General features: G+C 37.7%; 1 protein-coding gene across 7 annotated transcripts in view; it reads right to left on the bottom strand.

Annotated features, from left to right (window-relative positions):
- Positions 1 to 1,848: 1,848 nt before the first annotated feature.
- The window catches only part of LOC109853828 (protein kinase C and casein kinase substrate in neurons protein 1), a 36,801-nt gene continuing 15,481 nt past the window's right edge, over positions 1,849 to 23,168 (bottom strand). For 2 of the 7 annotated variants that reach the window (XM_020426322.1, XM_020426325.1), the window contains exons 2-10: positions 8,327 to 8,709; positions 7,847 to 8,035; positions 6,879 to 6,899; positions 4,470 to 4,696; positions 4,229 to 4,349; positions 3,509 to 3,619; positions 2,368 to 2,531; positions 2,123 to 2,283; positions 1,849 to 2,018 (exon numbers count right to left, since the gene is read on the bottom strand). In XM_020426322.1, coding sequence (XP_020281911.1) covers positions 1,906 to 2,018; positions 2,123 to 2,283; positions 2,368 to 2,531; positions 3,509 to 3,619; positions 4,229 to 4,349; positions 4,470 to 4,696; positions 6,879 to 6,899; positions 7,847 to 8,035; positions 8,327 to 8,689 — 1,470 coding nt within the window. In that variant the 5' untranslated portion in view covers positions 8,690 to 8,709 and the 3' untranslated portion in view covers positions 1,849 to 1,905. Of the gene's footprint in view, positions 2,019 to 2,122; positions 2,284 to 2,367; positions 2,532 to 3,508; positions 3,620 to 4,228; positions 4,350 to 4,469; positions 4,697 to 6,063; positions 6,076 to 6,878; positions 6,900 to 7,846; positions 8,036 to 8,326; positions 8,710 to 18,273; positions 18,411 to 18,484; positions 18,547 to 23,168 lie in introns of those variants that run through there. The other 5 variants (XM_020426326.1, XM_020426324.1, XM_020426327.1 and 2 more) reach the window with 5 other exon arrangements.

Here is a 23,168-nt window from a genome sequence, read left to right as displayed (position 1 = left end):
GTAAAAAATATTAATTAAAATATAAGAAATGTGTAAAGTGCTCTTTTTTATATGCTCTTTATATATACATATGTATATATATTTGTCTAGAAAATTTGGGGTTTAATTTGTTTATTAGAAAGAGAAAGAGAGTGTGTATAGAATTACGATTTATAAAATATTATACAGAGTGTAATATTATATAAAAAAAAAAAAAACAAAAAAAATTGCAACGTTTTGCATGTCTCATGGAAGACTACAACTTTGAAGTAAATATTTGAAAAACCAAATATTTTTACTGCAAAGTATTTTCTTAAAATGGAACTATTCTCATTGTTTGACGTGAGCCTTTTCATGTTACATTGTAAAAATATGCAGTTCTCAATTTTCTTGTTCTATAAATGTTTGCAAGCAATATTTGCAGTTTAATTACTCTAAAGCAAAGCGCACATATGTTTTTGTTTTCTGAACTTTTCAATTACACGTTGTAGTTAGATAAAGCGTATAAAAGTTGAGAAATAATTTCTTGATAATTTAATTTTAGACACGACATAAACATGAGTTAAGTTTATAGTAGTACTAAAAGTAAAACTTATAAATCTTGATGCAACACAACACAGATAAAATACATTTATAATATGTAAGAAGAAAAGTGTGTTATAATACTTTGAGAGTTGTGAAGGAATAATTATTAAAATTTACTCAACATATGTTCGTTTCAATATACACATCATATGAAAAAATGCAAATGAATTATATGAATTATATGATTATAATATGTTATATATAAATTGTAAAAGTGTGTGACACACAAATGTTAAGTTAGGTTAGGGTTAATATTGTTTGAGAAATGTATTGAGTCTTTAATCCTTATGAAAAGAAATATTAAAATATATATAAATTTCTCTCAGAACAAGTATATAAATTTTTATTAAACCTACAACAACACATTTCTCATCCGTAAAATTAGTGTTTCTACAAAAACGGTAATATATCGAGAAAAACTAAGTTTTAAGTTTGATAAAAATAGAATGTCATTAGATTTTACATTTTATATAAAATAAGAAAAATATTGATATCTTTTGTGTTCATAGCTTAAAATAAAAATTAATTGTTTTCAGTAATTTCTATTGTATAAAAACGAGATGTACAAGTACCACAATGAGTAATAATAAGCTTACAGAAGTAAATGCAAAAAATATATAACAAATATGCAAGTATATTTCATATAAATGTACTTTTGCAAATGGAAATGTGGTACTCGAGTTAAATAAATAATAATAAGTTCTATATACGATTAAGTAAATAAATTAATATATATACACACTATAATGTACATGTTTTTTCACATAAACTCGGCAGCGATTAGTAATGTACTATATTTGGTGTAATAATCTCGGCTATACTGCAAAACAATGATAAACATTTAATAAAAATAGTTTTCCTATTTTAAATGTTCGATCATTTTTATTTCTGCGTCAAACTCGAATTAAAAAAAAAAAAAAAAAAAAAAAAAACTATATGATATTTACTTAATAAATGGAACAATTGTCCATTTTTGGACCCGATTTTTTTATTCTGTACATTCTTTTTTTTTTATTCTGTACATTTTTTTCACTTCACACTTCAATTTCACATTCACTTCACGCACATTAATTTTACATTTATAACTTCACTCATTAATTTCGCAACTCATTATTCTCACATTCATTTGAAACAATCACATACTTCAAATATTTTATACAGTTTTAGATATTTTAATCTTTAGTAGGGTTTTTCTTTTTTAATAACAATAAAATAAATAGAATTCTCGGTATTTATATATATATAATATTTATAGACAACAGCGAGGAGAAACGAGAAACGCAAAAAATTATATTTAATTTATTATCATTATTATAATCTACTAATCAATAATTATACAATCTATTGCGACAGCACCATTACATAATTGCCCGGATAAAGACCCACTCTGCCGTCCTTTCTTCCTTTACACCATCCTTGTGAATCTTGTTCTTCTAATTTTTCAAATATATCTCCTACAAAAAAAAATATATATATATATATATTGTTTTATATAAATTAAGTTAAATTAACTTCAATCGAGTGTAAAATTTGCAGAAATTTAAATGTTTATAGGCACCTTGTCGAAAACTAAGTTCGTCCGCTTCGCCCGCATCGTAATCGTATAAAGCGCGTACTCGTACTCCCGGTTCGCCATTATCAACAAGTGGATCGCTACCCTCGTCATCCCATTCTTCCTCTTCGAATGGATTTGACTCTTGTTTGTCATTAGTGCCGTTACTGCAGATATTATATCGTACAATGTGTTTTTTTTTTGCTAACTCACAACGACCAACACACAATAAACATGAAACGGAAACTTACGTAACAGTCTTCTTAACGTTATCTTCGTTATTGTGTTCTGGAGATTGTTTGTTACTTGACGCTGTGTTGTTTTTACTGCTCCCAGCATTGTTGGTATCCGAGGTTGGTATCGACACTCGATTGGCAGACTTCGATTTCGACTTGTCGTTGATCGATGAATAATCCTATTTTCATATAAATGGAAAAACCAATCAGACGTGTTCCGATTAAATTCACGAGATACATACAATGGCGATTTAAAATGCGATATTTTGCTGAGAATTTCTCGATGAAATTTCCATGCGTATATATACAAATATTTCATATTAATTCTGGCATTTGAAAATTTTTCGGCTTTTAACAGGCATGCTAACGATATATGTGCGATGTATGTAATAATAATTTCGAATATGCGTTAAAAAAAAAAAAAGCGATTTACTCGAACGTTCGATATATTGTGAATGATATATATCCAATTTGAAAAGATTTGACAATGTGTATAAAGCTTACTTTTTCACAGAGAAGTTATACGCTGTGAATGTGCGCAAAATATATCTCCATTAGAATTAATTTACATTCAACTCAAATCGCACGTGATGCTACGTACATATAATGCACAAAATTAAAATACAGAACGATCCACACAAAAAAAATTAAGTGGTTTTTTTCCTTTATATAAATTTCACATTCTGCGTATAAATATATTTTATTAAATGTTTTCTTGCATCGTTTCAAGCAATACTGAACATACAGTGAAGTGTGATCACATGTGATTCTCAACTAGTTTTTTTTCTATAAAAACTCTCAGAATTTATCGATGTTTAATCTACGGGTCTATATAAATTTGCGTGCGATTAGCGCAAAGTGAGAAGCAAATTACGGTTAAATTGATGCAAAATGCCGAATAACTAAAAAAGCTGGAGGAAGAAAATCTATCCTGAATGACCTCGTGATGGAATATCTGTTAAAAGCTGTAGCGTGCCAGCCTAACTGACGCCGGTGACGATCGATCATTGTGTCCGCGATCGAGGCGAAACCAGTATACAATCGAGAATGGTAGATAAATGTGTTGTTGGCGATGCGCGTCGAACAGTTAAAAATAATGCTCAATAAATTTATAAAGTGGCACGTTTATATGTTTAGCATATAAACAAAACTTTACATGCAGATCCTCGTCGAACGGGCGTTGATTGATGAGAGTGATGGAGCCTGCCGGGAGCGCCTCCTTTGACTTCGAGCCCTTCGTGATCTCGCGGAACTCCTCTGTGTAGTCCTGCATAATAGCAACGTCCCAAAACAATCACATGCACGCATTCCAGAACAGTATCAAGGATTTGTTTTTGTTTTTGTCTTTTTTTTTTGTTGTTGTATAAAATATACTTGTGCATTTTATATATTTTTCAAGTATGTGAGAAAGAGAGAAAGTTTACTTGCGTTATTCTTTTTGCGAATATTAATTCCCTCTCTCTTCTTAATCTCCTTATCCGATTTTAAAAGTCAATATTTTATTATTTTTTTAAAAGAATAAAATATAGATATAAAATTTATTTTTCAATGCAAAACTTAATCTTTTTCTAACTATCGAATTCGTCCGTTTGTTTCGAAAATATCAATATTATAAATATTCTACTTTTTTTTTTTTATATACGCAGTGCCAGAAATAAAAAGAAGATATACCGAAGCACACATAATGACCACTGAGTAATAGTAAAATTATTGTAAATAAAAGAGGAGCTAAAATAGAATAATATTCATCCACGCTACAGCTATATATATATATATGTATATATGTTGTCTAACAACAGCTCTTTCAATCACGGGCAGGATTTTTACATGCGACAGTAGAGCTTTTGTGGCGTAGCTACTATTGTAAGCGACTTACCTCGAACTCGGGCCAATTCATCGCCATCCGCGTGCCGTGATTATGCGACCACCATTTTAGATCTTTCTTGTAATCGGCGTTACTTATCGTGTGATGGAATTCTTCGTATATTTGTCTAAGACTGAAAAATAATAAAACAATACAATAATAAGCAAATACAATAATAATATAAATTGAATCTCAAACAAGATAGACTTTTAAAATGACAAACACGTCGATGCGATTAGATAAGATCACTCACTCAGAATCTTGCGAAATGTTTAAGCACTTGTGGATTTTGAACAATACTTCTTGGAAGAATCGTAATCGTTGCGCTTCCATTTCTTGACACTTGTCAAAGATCAGCGACATATCTTCCATGTATTTTGAATTATATTGAGTAATTTCGGTGAGCGCCGCCTGATATTTTTCTTTTGCCTTTTGCACCTCTTCTTTTGCTCTGTGTACTCTATCCTGTAGTTTTCGCACCTGTTAAAAGAGACGAGAAAATTCAGGAATTTCAGAGAGAAAGAGAGAGAGAGAGAGCGAGCCTTTTAATTTTACGTTAAGTTGAAGATGAAGACTTTGTGCGTGCGGTCTTAGTTTAGTAAATTTTAGAAAGCGACTTAAAAAATTTTGAAGATGACAATTGATTTATGAATTTATTTGTTTTTACATAGTACTTTGTTATTTTCGAATCCTGTTTATTACTTCGATAAACTAATAAATTCAATAAAACAATTTGAATTTCTAACTTTAATATGTAACTCTTACAAATATATTTTTGATAAATATAGAAGATGATACTCTCTCCCAATTCTTTACCTTCAATTTTAACGTTGCTAAGAGAATATTTCTTTGCTGTATGAAGCGTGAATGCCACATTGATACTTTGAGTGCGGTGGACTTCGGGGAATTTTGAAACCAATGCTTCAAAAGTATTTCATATCATCAAATTCAATACGTACGCGGCGCTCAAAGTCTCAAAAGGGGATGAATAAGTAATACGGCAATTTTCGCATGCCACAATGGTGTGTGCATGGAAGAACATATATATGTAATTTGATTATTTATATCATTCTATTACACGTACTATTATGCTAGACTAGAGATATTGCCTAATCTACTTATGCGTGATCTTATTTATAAAGCTACATATATGTAAATAACAGCTACACGTATGTAAATAACGTAATGACGAAAAAAAAAAATTAATAAATCATAAATAAATTTGTCACATAAAATCATATAACAAATACGAGAACCGTATGAAAATGTTATAAGTGAGTTTGACGTAAAAATTCAAGATCTTAATTGCCTCTCTGAACATTTAATATGCAAAAATAAGATTTATGTAAATTAATTCATTAATTATTCATATTCTATGTGCGTATGTGCGTTGTTGCACATTTCTCATACGTTACAAGAATTCTCGTCCAATTGAAGACTTAATCGGCTTGTGAATCAAACATGTGAATGTGACAGTCGCAGTCATCTTTTTTTTTTTTTTTTCTATCCGTAAAGAATAAAATCTTTGTAATCGCGCTTTCATTTTCTCAAGTATACACATACGACGTACATGCAACGACGTACATTTTCAAACAATTGCGAAGCAATAATATATTCAACATGTGTAAACGAGCAAAAGTCTCTGCTACCATTTTTCTTTCCAAAATTAAAAAGTCGACATTGGATGATAAAATATGCATGAAAAAAAAAACAAAAAAAAAAAACATACGAATTTCAAAGAGACAACTGCTGCTACGTCTTCATTTACATTCTGATACATTCGACTGATCAATTTCGTTTTAAATACATTTCATGCGATAAGCAAATAGATCGGAGTTTTTGCTTACCGTCAGAGCCTTCTGTAATAGAGAAAAATGAAAAAAAAAAATCATAAATGAGAGAAAAAACATGCGACATGCAACGTCATATACATACAAACTGAACGTCGCCTATTTTATTATTCCTACGGATTTTTGGTACTCTGAGCCTCCATGCATCACATCCACAATCTGTTATCTAAAAACGTCGTTAGCCGTCTTTCAGAGATGTCTCTTTCTCTGATATTGGAATTATATTATTGTGTCGCGACAATATCGCGCGCTTCAAAAAAACGATGTCGAAAAAGAAAGAAAACAAAAAAACGTTTCAAAAAAAAATGTAAAATTATCTTTTTTTCTAGATTGAACATTTTCTTGTGACACATATCATATATTTTAACGATAATTCAAACAAAAACTAATGAGATAAAATTCGAAAGAAAGCTGAAATATAAATTTTCTTTCGCTTTACAGATTTGTCACAACAGCATTTTGCATCGTCGTTCATACACGTGTTAAAAATACTGATCGTGCAAAAAAAAAAAAAAAAAATGAATCGCCTTGTACAATGACCGGTGCAAAGTATCCTTTCGGTTTTAAATAAAAAACGACAAGAAATAAATACACGGAGACGTTCGAGAGGAACGCCGCGTCGTAGCGAGCGAATAAATTGCGTATCATTAGTTTTATCGCAAAACGATAGAAAAAAAAAAAAAAAAAAAAGACAACCAATTATTCTTTAATATACTCTCTTACAGCGTAAAGTATTTTCTAATACTTTCTAAATATGTAATAACACGGCGCATGCAAAAGTTCTTAAAGAAATTATACAAAGTGTAACGTACGCCTTCGGTGCCTCGGACCATCTGTAAGTAATAAGAACTGCTGAAGAACAACTGTATCTACCGTACGTGAAATACCGCGCGTGCGCGTGATGAAGATCTAATGGTTTTTGAACATGATTGCGTACATATGTGCGTCTGTGTACACACATGTGATGTTAATATACTTTTCATATCTACGAAACATATTCGGTTACAAAATAATTTCTTATAGTCCGCAGAGAAAGTGTTAATATATGTATAAAAAAAATATGCTCTGCTCGTCTATATATAATAATGTCTATATTAGTAATTTCCCTTCTGTAATTGTTATCGTAAACGCTTCGGAAAGACCACGTTGCTTTGAAACGCGCGTAGATACGTCGCGGTGTCGAATTACTACAATATTTGCACGTCACACGCTTTTATACAGGGGTCTTCAAGGTGGAAACACATCTGTGTTTGCGGAATCATGGATCTTAATTGGAACAAGTGAATACAAAAGAGCAGAACGAACGTGTCACAAAGATATCGCGCATTCACAAGTAGAATAAAGGCTTCGATTTACCGATGTTTAATTAGCGCGCCCTTCACGCCTCGTCAATGCGTTCTCTTCTGCGAATTGCTGCTGCAAGTACAGACAACACTGCGGATACACAACTGCGCTCGATAATTTCAGAAATTTTTATTTTTACGCCAACTACTTTTTCTTTCTCACACGCACTTTGTGCGCGTTGTAAAGTAAATACATATGTTATTTTATTACCGTAGGAATCACACACGCATGCACGTTCGCCGGTTAATATCCTGTGCGATATACACGGTTGAATAACGTATTCGGAATTTTTAGAAGCAAACGAGATAGCAAAGTGTGATAGATGTATCTCTCTATTTCTATATGTATCTCTCTATTCCTATGGTCTATATATAAACAGTATATATGTTACGTTATGTGCGAGAGACAGAATCGACTGTTGTAACCTGACGCTCACCTGATCGGGAGAGAGAGAGCTGTCTGCCATGGCGTTCCTTTCCATAGTCGCCGCGGTTCGTTCGCTTTTGCAACTGTTGTGGTATTCCGATTTCGCTTTTTCGACCTTCTGCAGAAGTTTCACCCACGGTTTTTGAGCTTTTTTGAACGCCTCTTCCATCTCCTTTCGTTCTTTTAGGGTCATCATAGACTGAAAATTACAGAATCCAAATTTTTGCGCAAACAAGTAAGATATTCTCTCAAAAGTACGGGAAACGCGCGATACTTTCTTCATCATTTTAGTCGCTCTAATGCGCGCAACGTAATTTTGCTGAATATTTTTTTTTTTTTGCAAAATTAAGTAAAACGTTAATTGAAAAAAAAAAAATACTTCAGCGACTCCACTTTCCTTCGAAAGAAGTTTGGCGCGTTGCAAAAATAAAAACAAAAAAAAAAAAAAAAATCTGTGTGTGACGTAAAATATAACATCCGGTTCTCTTACTTTGTGATAAGAGTCTTTTTGCCATGTCTTAATATGTTGCACAATATCGTTGCAAAGTTCTTCCCTAATCCTCATGTGAAGATCACACAATCTGTCCGCCTCCAGGAGCACACCCTTACACGCCGCTTCCGTGGTTCCGTATTCGGGGCCTTTCTCGATTTTTTCGTTCCAGTTTTTCGACCAGTTCTTCAACGCCTTGGAGTAGCTTCTCTCGATTTCCGCGCGTTCCTGAACCAACGATATGAGGCTGTCGCAGAGCTTGTATCCGTCCTCGATTCTACGTGTCGTACGTTTGTAGTTGTTCGGCTCCCAAAAGGAATCCGATGTCGCTGTGAAGGCGTTGTCATCGCTGTGTTGTGACATCTTAGCCTAATTCCCTCCACCTGAAAGTAATATAAAGAAAAAAAAAAAAAAAACGATCGTTTTGAAGTCCGTTGTCGGTGAAAAGGTTTTGATACAAATTTCGCTATTTTAATTCGACGATTAAAAATCAATGAAACGTGTACACAGATTTATTGCCATATAAGTTTAATTAATTACATGTGTCAATTAATATTAGCATCTCTCCGTCGTGCTCGCGTCGGTGAAAAGGCTTGATATGAATTTCGCTACAATTTTGTGCGACATTTAATCAGCGAAATGCATGTAGATTTATTGCAAACAGTTTAATTAATTATACATTTCAATTAACATTTTTAGTCTTCAAGAGACATTCCTGACGAAAATTGAATTTAATTAGAATTGTAATTTTTTTTCATTTCATATTTTTCACGCGTACTCTCTTTCTCTCTGTGCATAGTTTCTATTATTTTTTTTTTTTTAATTAATTTCTTACGCCAAAAGATTATCGGCATTCTCGATTTGAATTTGCTTACAGCTGTTGCGTGTTCGCGCGAGAAATTCTGGATATTTGCTGGGGAAGCGAGCACGGCAGGTTATTGGATTACGTCTCGGTTGGATCATCGATTGGCCCAAATTGCGAAGCCCGAACACAAATCTGCCTGAACGAGGCATATCTATACGTGCTGACGAATCGCAATACGTGTACATGTTTGCGAATTATTTCTGCGTTTTGTTTACGAGTGACTTTTTGCATTCCGGTTTTACAAAAGATCATAATTTTATATTTTTCTACATTCTGCTTTTATCATCAACAAATTTACTTTTTGTCTATTTTTTTTTTTTTTAACAAACGAGATAAGTACAAAACAGATATTCTTTGGGACACCTTTCTCTCGAATCGTCTTCGAAAATAAACATAAACACGAGAGGTGGTACGAGGACGCGGCAGAAAGCGAAAAACACGTCTGTGCAATGTTGGCCGCGGCGATTCTCGATTAGGTCAAGCGGACTGATGACAATTAGATGCAATAGCTTACCCGCGAGAGTTGGCCGCGCCGAAACCCGTTCGCATGCAAATGCGCGCGGTGCGTGTGCGCGCATCGAGTCTACATTCTGCGCGACTTCTCAGACTTCAACGGAATTGCACGGACAGACGCAACAAACGTTTAACGTTTTCCCAGGCACGTCGTAAATTATCAAAGAGAAACAGTTTCGAAAATGGGAACATCTTTCCCGAGAAACTCGACAAAATCGCGCGTCAAGAAACGTCCTTGCCCGAGCGGAAGTTTCTCCGGTGAAAGTCGATGAGAATGAAATATAAGGACTCGGAGGTACGATTGTTCCGTGAAGTGCTTCTTTGGAGAGGAGGAAAAAAAAAACGTCAGAATCTCCCTCTTCTTTCATTGTTATTATTTTTCTCATTTCCCTGAGCTCGACTTGTTCGGTACTTAAGAAACGCGAAAGAAACAAATGAGGCGGCGATCCATTATTGCTCCGAATTAAAATATCGTACAACAGGTGCTCTGGTACAATCTCACCTTGAGAACCAGAACTGCGTAGTTGCGCGATGCAGCGTGTCTCTTTATACATAGATAGACATTGTCATACCGAACTGAAACTGTTTTCGCACTTTCTTGGACGACGTCAGAGAACGTCGGTCCAAATTATTCGATAAATTATACGAACGATCGAATCACACAACTGTCGGGAGAACGAGATGCGGAGGAAAGGGAGAGGAAGAGGAAGATCTTGACAGCGCGACGAAGGAGAGGAGGCGTGGGCCGAGGAATGCCGCCAAGCCGGCTCGAAATGATCGACCTGCTGAGAGAGAAGATCCCGAGAGAAGGTCGCGCATCAAGGCTCCGTAATTCAAGTTTGATTTTCGGCATTGCGCCGGATTGAACAGGTGGAGAACCAGAGATTCGCGTTTTCTCCGCGCTCGTGTGAGCAAAACGCGATTTTCTTTCGGGTTTAAGCGAGAGCCTTTTCTTTATAGCTACGCTCGATAGGAATGGGCACGGTCGCTCTGGGAGATCCGTGGAATGTTGCTCTACGAGCCGCCGAGCGATCTCGAAAGCGCCGCCGCGAAGGAGCGCAAATGATTAGACGCGGCTCGTCCTTCGTGAAAAACAACAGAATTTTTATAGCCAACGCGCGCGATATTGTGAAATATCGCGTGTGACGAAGCACGACAAGTGCGTACCGACGGTATCAAACGATTGGTCGATGCAACAATAATTAAATCAAATATAAAGGAGTTAAATTAAAACAACTACAATTGAGTTGTTCTCTTTAATTACGCGAATTGATTGCAGTAACGTATCAGGAAAAATAACTTCAAATATTTTCTGGAAAAAGAAAAATGAATTTGTTAGCGATATTGTTCGAGAATTATCATCGTGAGTCACTTTATTGCGTGACGCGTAGTTTATTTTACTTTTATGTTTTTGTGTAAAATGTTTCTTGTCGAACAGCAAAAAACATACACAAGTCGACGAGAATTGTGCGTGTTAAATGATAGGCGCGCGCGCGCGCGCGCTGCATTGAACGGTGACCCGATTTTCTGCTGACAACGCGTGCAAAAGAGAAGTATGCACGGTATCGTATGCTGAATCATTACTATCGCGCTTTCGTTTCGTTACGTCATTATTATCGCCTACAAGGTTGTCTGCGGTACATCGTGCAAAACGCTACGATGCTCCCGCTAATATCTTCTCGACGTGTTGTTTTTTGTTCAAAGTCACGTGCATGTGAAGCACAAGACACGCAACACACGAATGCAGCAGCAAAATACCACACGTTCTTTTCGCTATTTTAATTTTCTTTTTTTTTGTTTTTACTAATTGATTAAAAATTATTTGATACGCGAAATAAACACACGGAACATTTTAAATAAAAAAAACAACAAAACCAAATGCGCGTAAATAACGCGCTTTAAAAAACTTTGCGTGATTGAAAAATTTGAATGTGGAAAAAACTTTAACGATAAGATAAAAAAAAATGTGTTGCATGTCAACGCGGGCGACGCAAGTCGCGTGTAAATGACGAGTGCGAACGCCTCTCTTCGGATCGTGCGGGCTTTAAATAGCCTGACCCCTAAGTATTACTACGCTATTCGATACGGATGTGTATTTATATAAACGATCTCCCTTATATATTTATCGGCGTGTTTAAAAATATCAACGCGGAATCTATTATAAATGAACGATCAATGAACGAGATGATCTCGTGTGTTTGCAAGATTGCTGCATCGCGTCGTTGCCACGTGTGATTCAAATAATAAAAAAAATACACACGGAAGATGTTTTCACGTGAGAAAAAGATTTCTTAAAAAAACTCACGCGAGGCACAACTCGTGCAAAAAAAAAAGAAAAAAAAAAAAGATCGATCACGTTATCGGACGCGTGTGAATGTTAACACACTTTGAAACGGGAAAGATAATATTTAAATGGAGATGCATTGAATCATATTCACAAGCGGACTCGATTACTCGTGTGATACCCGAGTATTCGGCTGCTCTGACGCCAATCTCACGCTTCAATTTGCATTCAATCGTCGATACATTATTTATCAAATGAGAAATTTGTCATGTTGCGAAATTGCAGCGTATTGAAAACGCAAAACGCTTGACGCAATGCGATTCGTTTAAAAAGATAGAAGCTACTCTATGCGATCATCGTTAATTATCGGAGGCCGGTATCGAGATCCGAGAACGTAATTGTGGGATGTCGGTTTCATATAAATAGCCGTTACGAACGCGTTGTTGTAGTAATATAACAATGAAATATTCTTGCGCCACGTAGAATCGCCAGATCATCGATGCGTTCGAGCGAATGACAACGTTCCTTTGATGTAACGCTTGAGTCATCGCGCGTATTTACCGTCCGATTGTGGAAATTTAATTAAGGATCGCGCGCGTAAAGATCGAAGAAAAATTCCCGACAACTTATCCTGTTTAAAAAAAAAAAAAAAAAACGGATATTTTTTTTGTTGAAAACTCCAACAACTTCACTATGCGCACGAAATTACTCTTCGTCGGGAAGCTAAAAAAAAAAAAAAAACGCTACTTCAAATTTCAGTCGTTTCTCTCAAACGACGCAACGCAAAGCTGCGCACGGTTTCCAGTCCAAAAACTCCCCTAACTGGTTCTTCTCCGGACTGACCAGCTGTATTTAGGGTGATGTGAAAAGAAACACGAATGCGCGGCGAAAAGAAGCTCCCCTTCACGACCGCGATTCACGTTTAACGATACATATATAGCACACGTCTTGACTAGCACACGGCCTTCTCTTTGAGTCCCTTCTTGCAGCCGTGATGACGTCTTTGAACGAACGCGTCGTCGGTAGACAGTCGCGAAATGAAGATATTACGTATGTTTTTCAACGTCGCTCTCGCGGCGTAAAGTGGCGTATGACGACGCACCGAAATCGTTTTGGCGAACGTTTTTCGAAATATTTGAATTTCCCGACGCGAAATTAAATCGTCATAAAGCCGTCGCGATTAAGTAAGATATCCTTTGACGTCTGAAAGTTTGCACAGAAATAGCAAACCGAGAGACATCAAGAAACGGATAACCGCTGTTAGAAAGCAATAAATTTTCAAGTTAATTATCGTAAATAAAAGATATTTTGTCTCCGTCTATCTTATTTCCGTCTCTTTGATTCGGACAGATTTGTTCGTTGTGTCAGCCACTTATTCCAAGTGGCAGATCCTCTCCGCTTACGTTCGCGTAATCAAATCACGGTGAAGTGGTAAATTATTGTTAGCTGTATCTTTGGTCACGCATTTATTCGCACTAGTGTAAATAAAAAATTATCATTTTGACGAGCACACGTGACACACGTGCTTTTCAAGTTTTCTCGCAAACGTCGAGTTTATTTTATTCGCGGATTTATATTACGACGCAAATTATACATGTACATTCGTTCTCGGTTCTACTAATTAAAAAGCGCTATATTTTACCTCAGATAGCTCACGTATCCAATTAGCAGTTATAGCGGAGATAAAAAAAACAAAAAAACACGAGGGCGGATAAAAAACGAGATAGTAAAATTAAATAGCTTCACAAAACGTTTCTCTCTTTTCCCGATGTGTTTTTCCCGGCTTCGAAATTTATCCCCATTGAGAGAAAACGCAGCGGACAATTTGTTCAGTCACCTATTCTGTGTGTTAAACGTTAAACCGAACCCTCCTGGTCCACCTGGTCCACCTCTATTCACTCTCTCTATGAGAGACGGGAAATTAAACAGTTTCGCTTCGTCACACTCGGTGCGCGCGCCCAATATTGTTTTCCGATAATCGAACGCGAAATAATTGTAACGCGCCACGCGGAGATAATGATCCCCAACGCGCTGGTGTGGTTTCTGGGAGGGAAACTACTACCGACGGCGAGAGAGATGGAGACCACGTCTGCGTTCGACAATGAATTACGCCGCGACGACAGGCTGCCGTTTGCAGAGCATCGAGCGACAGCTCGGTCGACATAATTCCTAAATTGGCCGGTCACAGTCGCTATTTGCACAATCACGACCGCGAATTTATCTCCAAAATCTGTGTATAACACCGAGTCACGTCGGCGACAAGATTAATATTAAGCGACGTTTATATATATATATATATACGTCACCACGACGCGCGGATAATATGTGTTCAAAACTGTCGTCCAAAAGGTCAAAGTGTGAAAAAAAAAAAAAAAAGATAGACACAAATTCAATCAAAACATGAATTCAAACGCACACACTGCGGTTTTGTTTGCAAATATATCTTAGATATATTTTGTGTGTCTCTTTGTACGGACAGAGTGTTGCGCGATGCATTGTTCTATTCAAACTACCCACCCACGATCGATCGCAAAGAGAAAGAGAAAGAGAGAGGGGAGATGAGTAAGAGAAGATTAAAAATTTGTTGGCACATCGCCAAATGTGGAAGAAAACGCCTCCGGAAAACTCGAAAATTATTCACAATACGGTCTTTTCTCGGTGCGTCCGATGACAATTTTTATAATTACGATGCGGGCTGCAAATGAAGTCGACGAAGAAAGTTGCGACTGTGTTGGAATAAATAAGAACGAAGAGAAATTTTTTTTCTCTCTCCGAGTGTACATAAGACTGTGAAAAAAAAAAAAACACCGAAATAAATGGAAATAAATCTCAGAGCATATCTTCGTATTGCGTTTACACGTATTATATATGCGAGCAAAAAGTGAATATAAAATTTTACAGTTACATTATCTAATTAAAGATAGATAAATCTTTTTATCAAAATTTCTACACATTTGTCAACACGTTTCTCTCGACTTTTTTTTTTTTTATGAATCGTCGGGGTCACCTGTTTTACTGTTATCAGACCCGGTATCTGTCCCAGCCGGTTTAACGAGACATACCGGTCGTATCTAGGTGTGCGTGTGTGTGTGTGTGTAAGTGTGCGCGCAAGATTGCTGTTGCATCCAGCTGCGGAGCACACGTTATCATCCGTCAAAAACAATCAATAACGGAGCAACGGATGAATTACGACGCTCGTTACGAATTACGGACCGTTGGGGCGGAATTATGCCAATAACCTTCATTGGCGTTTAATGCTGCGCGAGAAACGCATGCCGATAAAATAATGTGTATGATTTATATGTTTTCTTGAAGGGCGCACGCGCGCTAACTCTCTTTCTCTCTTTCTTTCTCTCGGTCTCTCTTTCTCACTCTCTTTCTTCTACCTCGTACAAAGTATTGATCCACCGATGGTATACATCAACAGAAAGAACGTCTTTTGACACATCGAGTGATTTAACATCGGCATCTCAACACGTTGTAAGTGTGAAGGAAATTGCATTCTTACCGCTAAGGATTTCGATACACGTAGTAATATCTGACTTGTAAAAATTGTTTCAATTGATGATATAATTTTGGAAAGAATTTTTTATTGAAAACCGTCCAATTGAAAAACGTCCGTACGTGTAAATGGAAAAGTCACATTTCTGTAATAACTGTTTGGAAATAAATAAAATCATGCGAACAAAATTGGAAATGACATATTTTATGCACTATATTTTATCGCACCCTGCTGCGTGTCTCGAGAAAAATTGTACGATCGTGTTTTCACACTTCGATGATCGACAAGACGACTGGTTTTCTATTGTATATACAGGCGGTACGTCAGATCGACTCGTCTCTCTTGAGAATGTTAAAATCTGATGAAATTGTGCGGAACGTAAGATAAAAGGGAAAAAGAGAACAAAGAAAAAAAAGAGAAGGAAAGAAAAATAATCGCGACAAACATGCGAAGGAAAAGAAAAAAGATAAGGAAAGATGTGTCAAAGAGAGAGAGGAGAGAGAGAGAGAAACGAAAGGGCAAAGAGCTTCTAACGGTAGTGACAGGTTGACACGTTTTATAGACATGAGAGAGGAAGATAACAAAGCGACGAGAGAGCGAGACGTATGCGTGTTACAAGCGACGAAAAAATAGAGAACCCAGGCAGATAAAAATCAGAAAAGATCCGCCCGCTCTTCTCCCCGTCATTTGTAGCGGACCACGTGACTGTCTCGTAGATGCGCGATTCTTATCAAAGCGATCACGTGACTCCGCTGCACGTTCAGCAGAAAGCGGTTAAACGGTGAGAACATTCAAGGTAAAGACGCGTGGAATTCAAAAAGAACGAAAATGAAAGCGAACAAACAATTTGCATAATGCAGAGAAAATTCATGCAAATTCTCATCGCGTAAATTGTCCGAAAACGTTTTTTTTTTTCGCAGAGAAGAATGGGAGCTCATTAATTAGAAGAGAAATGTACGAATAATAATTGAGAAAGTGTCCCCTACACGTAATCTCCTTAATGTTCGAGGATTAAAAGATCTTTTGTACGTTTGAATTACGTGTGTAATAAAAAAGTAAGGCGAATTATACACGCGAGATGTCTGTGAATATCATTTAACGTACTATCTGTTAAAAGCATGTCGTAATTTTCTTCACCTCGACTCACCTTGTCGGGTGAAGAACACGAAGAATATCTTAACAAAAGATGAGAAAATCGATGAACGAACAAATACGTTCGGCACAAAAGAAAGGGGGATTTCAGAACATGTAGAGCGTAAAAAGACCACGGAATTTCAGCGTCTGTTTTTCAACGGATTGTGACAGATTGATAGCCAGCTGTCGCTGTCGCGCGTTGTATCACTCGAATAACTCACTGATACACGTCATAGAATTGTCCATTAAAATTAAAAAAAAAAATAGAAGGAATTTTATTTGTTTTTGAACGTAAATCACTTCAAAGTGAAATTTGCGATTTTACTTTCTCTTCTCTATTTTCTTCTCTACACTTCCGTTTGTTCAAACTGGACCTCGTGAAAAACCTCTCGAGCATTTCGATAATTTCACGAACGAAATCTGTTTGTTTGTAAATAATATATAATAAAATTATATATATATATATATATATATATATATAAACATATAATTTTTCAGAAAAAATTTTTCAATTTTTTGACGTTCGATTACCGATGACGGCTAAACTTCGAACCGGAACTTTTAATCGACATATAATTTCCTTGAAATTAAATGTAATGTTATCCAACGTGTTACGAAAACAAATCCGCGCGCGTAGTAGCGACGCGTACAAGTTCACAGGATGTAGCTCGCAGCGAAGCGTATCCATGACTGATTCGCACCGATAGATGCGTGCACGAGAACTCCATGTTTAGCGTTTTCTTAAGGTCAGTCTGTTTTAATGTTCGCGAACGCTATTTCGAGCGCACGAATAATTTGTATTTTTGCACAAAAAAACTATGCGAGTAAAAAAGCATATTGCGAAAAAAGAAGAAAAACAACTCGTGTTCATATATATTTTTAGTAAAAAGTGTGATTCGGGTTAGATCAAAACAGTAAGCGCAGAAACGAGAATCAATCAACCAAATGCAGGATCAAATATCACGGTGATAAACCAAAAGCAGGATCAAGTATCACGAGCTCTGCCCATGACTGTTATTCGAGGAATGACCGATAAACAACACAAGTGTGACCTTGTAGATTTCTTCTTTTATTCTTCGCACTTTCATAACACCGGATTTTTTAATACACCATCTAGGTACGTGCGCTAATCAGCTGCACGCAGCACACACGCACTTAACGCACGCACGCACGCACTTGTTATACACACGCACTTCTTGTAACTCTTGCATTTCCAAAGCTGGATCTACAGAATACATTTCGTTTTCCACACTGAACATCATCAACACAATAATCCGCGTAGTTCGCCTCGAAGAGCTGGCGTTGCTGCTGATGAGCGACGCGGTTCGGATTTTGAACAGGCGATAAAATCCAATTTGGCATATCCAACTTGGCAATTCCGAGAAGTTCAAGATCAAGACCGCGGTTCGAATTCGGGGAATGAAATAAACGCAATCGACATTTCGCACAGGATGTCGAGATTAACTATCTCCGAACCGACGCGAGAGAGATTCGAACTTAGTCAATTTCCGCTCGCGAAATCGGGAGCGGATGCATGTCGGGCATCTCGGATTAGAATCGAAGGCGCGCGAGCGATTTCGTCGGTTTTTTATTGGATTTTTTTTTTTGAACTTCTCTCGCGCGATCGTTTTCACTGACAAATCTCATACCTTTAAATAACACGTAATTGAGCAACGCAGATTCTTGAATGAAGCGACGACGGTGCCGCGCCACACCGACGACGACGACGGGGAGCGATGATGACGTGACTGTGCAAAGATGATGTGCACTGATGTGCTTCAGTAAAAGTGGTTGGAAGGAAACCTGGCGCTGTGGCCCCGACCCCACTCTACCTCGTTGCCACTCGCCCCTACTACATACCGTGTGGATTTATAAATAGCGCGGCTCCGCGGAGCGCGTTGGACGGGTGATCCACGCGACACCATGATTGAAGAAGAACTGATGTAAAAGAGAAGAAGCCCGTCGCGTCGCGACGGGCACAACGCGACAAAGACGCGCTGAATGCGATCTCGTGAGAAAGAATATCTGTTATTACGCGACACGCCGACATAACAGGTAGCGACATAGCGCGCGCTACCTCTCTTTCCTCTTCTCCTCCTTCTCCACTTTTTCTTTCTTCTTCGAAGTGGAGCTTTTGTTTTAACCTTTTTATTATAAGACAACGAGTCGTTAACAATTATTCCCATCCCTTCTGAACCCGTTTTCCCGTCGTAAACGACACACGTCCGTGTGCGTGCGCTTAAAAATGACACATCAGAGATAAATATTTCGCGAACGAAGCAAAGATGATCGCTCTTTCTCTTCTCTCTAGAATAAAAAAAAATATAATAAATTACAAAAATCTGTATAATAAATTCTGGTAATGTTCCCGGAAAGGTGTGTATAAGTAACGATACTATTCTACATAAACTATATTGCCTATTAATTACATCAAGTCACGCCAAAGTCGACGAGCTACTTATATTATGGCGAATCGACCAACTGAAATGACAAATCAATGCTTTTTCCTTCGACATTACGGAGATGCCGAAGGCCGGCGGCTTACGTAAGAATTCATTCGTCGCAGAAACTTATTTGCATATAGTGCTAATTATGCCGCAGGTGTGCGCGCGCGCGGTTACCGAAGGTGCGCGTCGGATCACGAATCCTCCGTGTTCGATGTCTCACGTCTGAAGAGACCGCGGAATATTTTTTTTTTTTTTTTTCACTGTTTCTTTTTGTAAATTATTGAAATCTCATGAAATTTGTTTCGCAAATTTCTTTTGACGAAGCGCCGCACGAAGGATATCGGAAAGAAAGAGCGAAAGGAACATGAAAGAGAGGATAATGAACTCGAGCCGATTAATGCAGGTAACAAGCACAACAGCGGTAATATCGCTTAATTGCGGTCTTGCGTCTTATTAGCGGAATGTTTTTTTTTTTTTTTTTTGTGTGTTCGGATTATCTCGCGGCAAAATTGCTTATGTATCCGTCAGACTGTAACCAAGGTCAGTGCTCACGCGCATATATTGTCTAACGGTAATTTTCGTTTGTGTCTGTGACACGCGCAAGAATGCGGTGAAAGCGAGAGCGAAACATTCGTAGAATGTTACACGAAACGATCGCTACTTATCTATACCGGGTATCTTTTCTTTAAACTTCTCGGCTTCTTCTTCTTCAACGCCGCGAGTCACAAAGTCGCCGGGAGAGTAAACCACTTCACACAGAGAAGACTCGCAAGGTTTCATGTTTGTATATTTTCAGTTACAATCGTGGCGTGGAATATTTCTCACGAAAGACACGTCACGCGCTTCTCTCTCTTTCTCTCTCTCTATCGATTGGACTGTACCGATTAGAGAGCCTAAAAGGATTGGCTTCTTAGTGCCTTAATGCGACGGCTCGAGAGAGGCCGTATTTGTGTTCGCAATCCTATTATAAATCCAGCGGCGATTACAAGCTGCGCAAGTATCCGTCGTCCTCTTAGCATCGCAAAGTGGCAAAAATGCGCATAGACGAAACTTAAGCGAACATTGCGGATCAATACCCGCCGCTGACGTTTGCAGATCGTGAAACATGATCGTGTGTATGTGTGTGTGTGTGTGTGTGTGCGTGTGCGCTCTTAAATTTTTTGCATAAAATATCAAAGTTCAAACGAGTAATTTTAAATGCAGATTTAATTTCAATCGATACCCTCGCGGAGCGCACAAGTGTGCCCTGTTGTGTTAAGAAAACTTATACAAAATAAAAGTAACGACACACCGCCGTTCGTTTTTCGCATCTGCAATTCGTTGACGATTGTGTGTGTGTGTGTGTATCTTTCGGTGTACTATTTCCTCCGCGAAAACACCACGGTATACGGCTCGGGGGATTGACTATTCAGGAACTGCTGAATATAGCGCACGACTTCCTTTTAACTCGAGAGTGTCAAGTATAATGTTCATACCGATAATGCATGCAAACTCAGTCCGATTGGCTTAATAAGGATGTATCTCTGTCTGAATGGCCGGTGTAAATGATACGCGCGTGCTCTCGCTGCAAATGCTCGGATTATTGTTGCTATGTCCGCGGGTCTCTGTGTTGTGTCTATTGTAAGTGTCTCTCTTCTCTCCTCCTTCCAGTAGAATTATCATTATTATTCGTACAATTCCGCACACGAAGACACGTTATATCGCAAAAAATTAATTAAGACACGTACTCGAATAAACGAAATAAATTTTTTAGCAATTTTTTTATTCGCAATAATATTGAAGCGAATGTTTTTACTTCGTCAATTAATTTTTTTTTTTTTCCAAAGAAGATATTCTTTCGAGAATTTCGAGCTGTGCTCCAATTTATTTCTCACCGATTGAGGCTGCGCACAATTGTATAAGGAACAAGTTTATCGCAACCGCGCGGCGTCGAGAGATACGTAACGTCGTCTTGATCTATTTTCCGTTAACGCGCGCACCGCGCCATCACCTCATCTGCGAACTTGCATCCAAATGGAACTGCTAATTGACGTCTCATCGAAGGCAACGCGTCTCATTGGCGTCGATAATAATAAAGCAAGGTGTAACACATCAGCGCGCGAGTGCACAAAGTCACGTCCGTGTAGTTATACACAGCTCCAGATGGAGTTTCGCTTTAATAATTGAAGGACGCTCGCGCGACCGGGAACTCAGACGAACGGCACACTCTTTTTCCTCTCTTGCTCGCTAATTTTCTCGCGCGTTGTATATGTGTGTAACGCGCGGCGCGTTCCCAATTAATTGTAATCAACGTAGCGTTTCGCGTTTATACTCTCCACCCATTCGCCGGAAAGAATCCCGGTTTGATAATTACGGTTTTTGCGGAAACGTAAATGACACGTGTCCGTGGCTCGCGATAGAAACACGTGACGCGAGAATGTCATCGCTCGCGATTATTGTCGCATTGGAAGACAGCGCATAAACCATAGGTGTATAAAAAAAAAAAATAAAAATAAACAAATTGCCGAGATAAGAGATATTAATTGCGACGCTTTTCGCACACATTAACACGTCGCGCGTCGGACGTTCGGCAAATACATCAATATTATTGTGCGCAGTGTGCGAGCGACAAGAGCCTTCGAGATGATGAAGATAATGCGCGCGATGTTACACTGATAATAGCGCGCAAACATAAACTTTACGTCCTCAAGATTATATCAAAGGTGGAAATTTTTTACGCACACAATTCCCTGACTGAATAAGCGAAAAATACGCGTTTTCACGCGTTTTCATGCGGGAATTGCGCGCGCTTGAAATTTTCATTTTCACACGAAAATGCTGCATCTTTGAAATACGATCTACGATCAAACGTCTTATCCCACTTTAATCCGAACGTTGCGCTGAATAAACGCGCTTCACATTTCTCGTATATTATTCAAATGTTTATTTCATCGCGTGCTTATATATTGTTGCTTGTACGAAATAACTCGCGTCAGAGATGCCGCGAGTTTCAATTTGTAGCGAAATGCGCAAAAACCTCGGCTCAGCTCACGTTTCTTTTTTGACATCGCAAATAACGACAATAATTTATGTCAAAGAACGCACAGAGTTTAGACAACAAGCGGATCACTGTGTGACGCGCGGATCCGCCGCGAACATCGTGAAATTGAACCGAATCGCGCGACTGACCTTGAAGATAACTATCGACACGGTAACAGAACACCGGATTGTCACAGAGACGCTTCTTCTTCGGCGGGAAGATGAAGTCGTTCGATCGATTCGGTAGCGGGACCGCACGGATCAACGACGGATTTCACGAGGGGCACCAAGCGTCTTTCATGAGGTCTAAACCCGTAACGGGAAGTCGCTCGAATCCCCCTCGTGGGAACCAAACGAAAGAGAGTCGTCGCTTGTCCCGCACACGTATAACACCGGATACAATCGGAGACTAGAAAACGGTGCAATTATGCGAGATGAAGTTTTTTTTCGATCGCGTACATCGAGATTTTAAGTATCTCTGTGACGTAAAAAACGTTCTTCGCGTATAAGAAAGAAAATAATGACTCGAGTTTTTGTGCAATATTTTTATCAAAGAGATAATATGTATATTTTTACCGCAAAAATAAAATATAAATAAAAGTTTTGAACTATAGCCTCGCGACAGAAAAAAGACCAATTTTGTAACGTAGTAATAACGTTACGTTTTGTAACGTAAGTAAGTAAATAAGAAAAGTTCAATGTGAAATAGTCTTATATATGCGTGAAGGCTCATGTGACTCATCGCGAATTATGCAAAAGACAACGTGTCATTTGCCGGCTATCTGTGAGTATAACCAACATAACGCGATAAGCTCAGCGCTGTGAAACAGACAGAAATATTGACGATTAAAATATTGTCGCAAACTGATAAACCGCTCCTTCGCACGTCAATACCTAAAATAATGATCCGAATATTTTTTGTGTGAAAAAAAAAATGATTATGTAAATGCGATAGAAAAAAGTCAAAATACTTTGTTTCTCAAATGAAAAAAAAAAACTTTCCGCGAAAAAAATCGAATGAAAGTGTTTAATAAAGTACGAAATCGAAAGTGACAAAAAAAAAAAAAAAAAAAAAAAAA

This window comes from Pseudomyrmex gracilis, unplaced genomic scaffold (assembly GCF_002006095.1).
Source record: "Pseudomyrmex gracilis isolate BER0280 unplaced genomic scaffold, ASM200609v1 scaffold_55, whole genome shotgun sequence".
Lineage (NCBI taxonomy): Eukaryota > Metazoa > Arthropoda > Insecta > Hymenoptera > Formicidae > Pseudomyrmex > Pseudomyrmex gracilis.
Note: the sequence above shows the minus strand (reverse complement) of the source record. Positions and strands in the feature narration are given on the sequence as shown.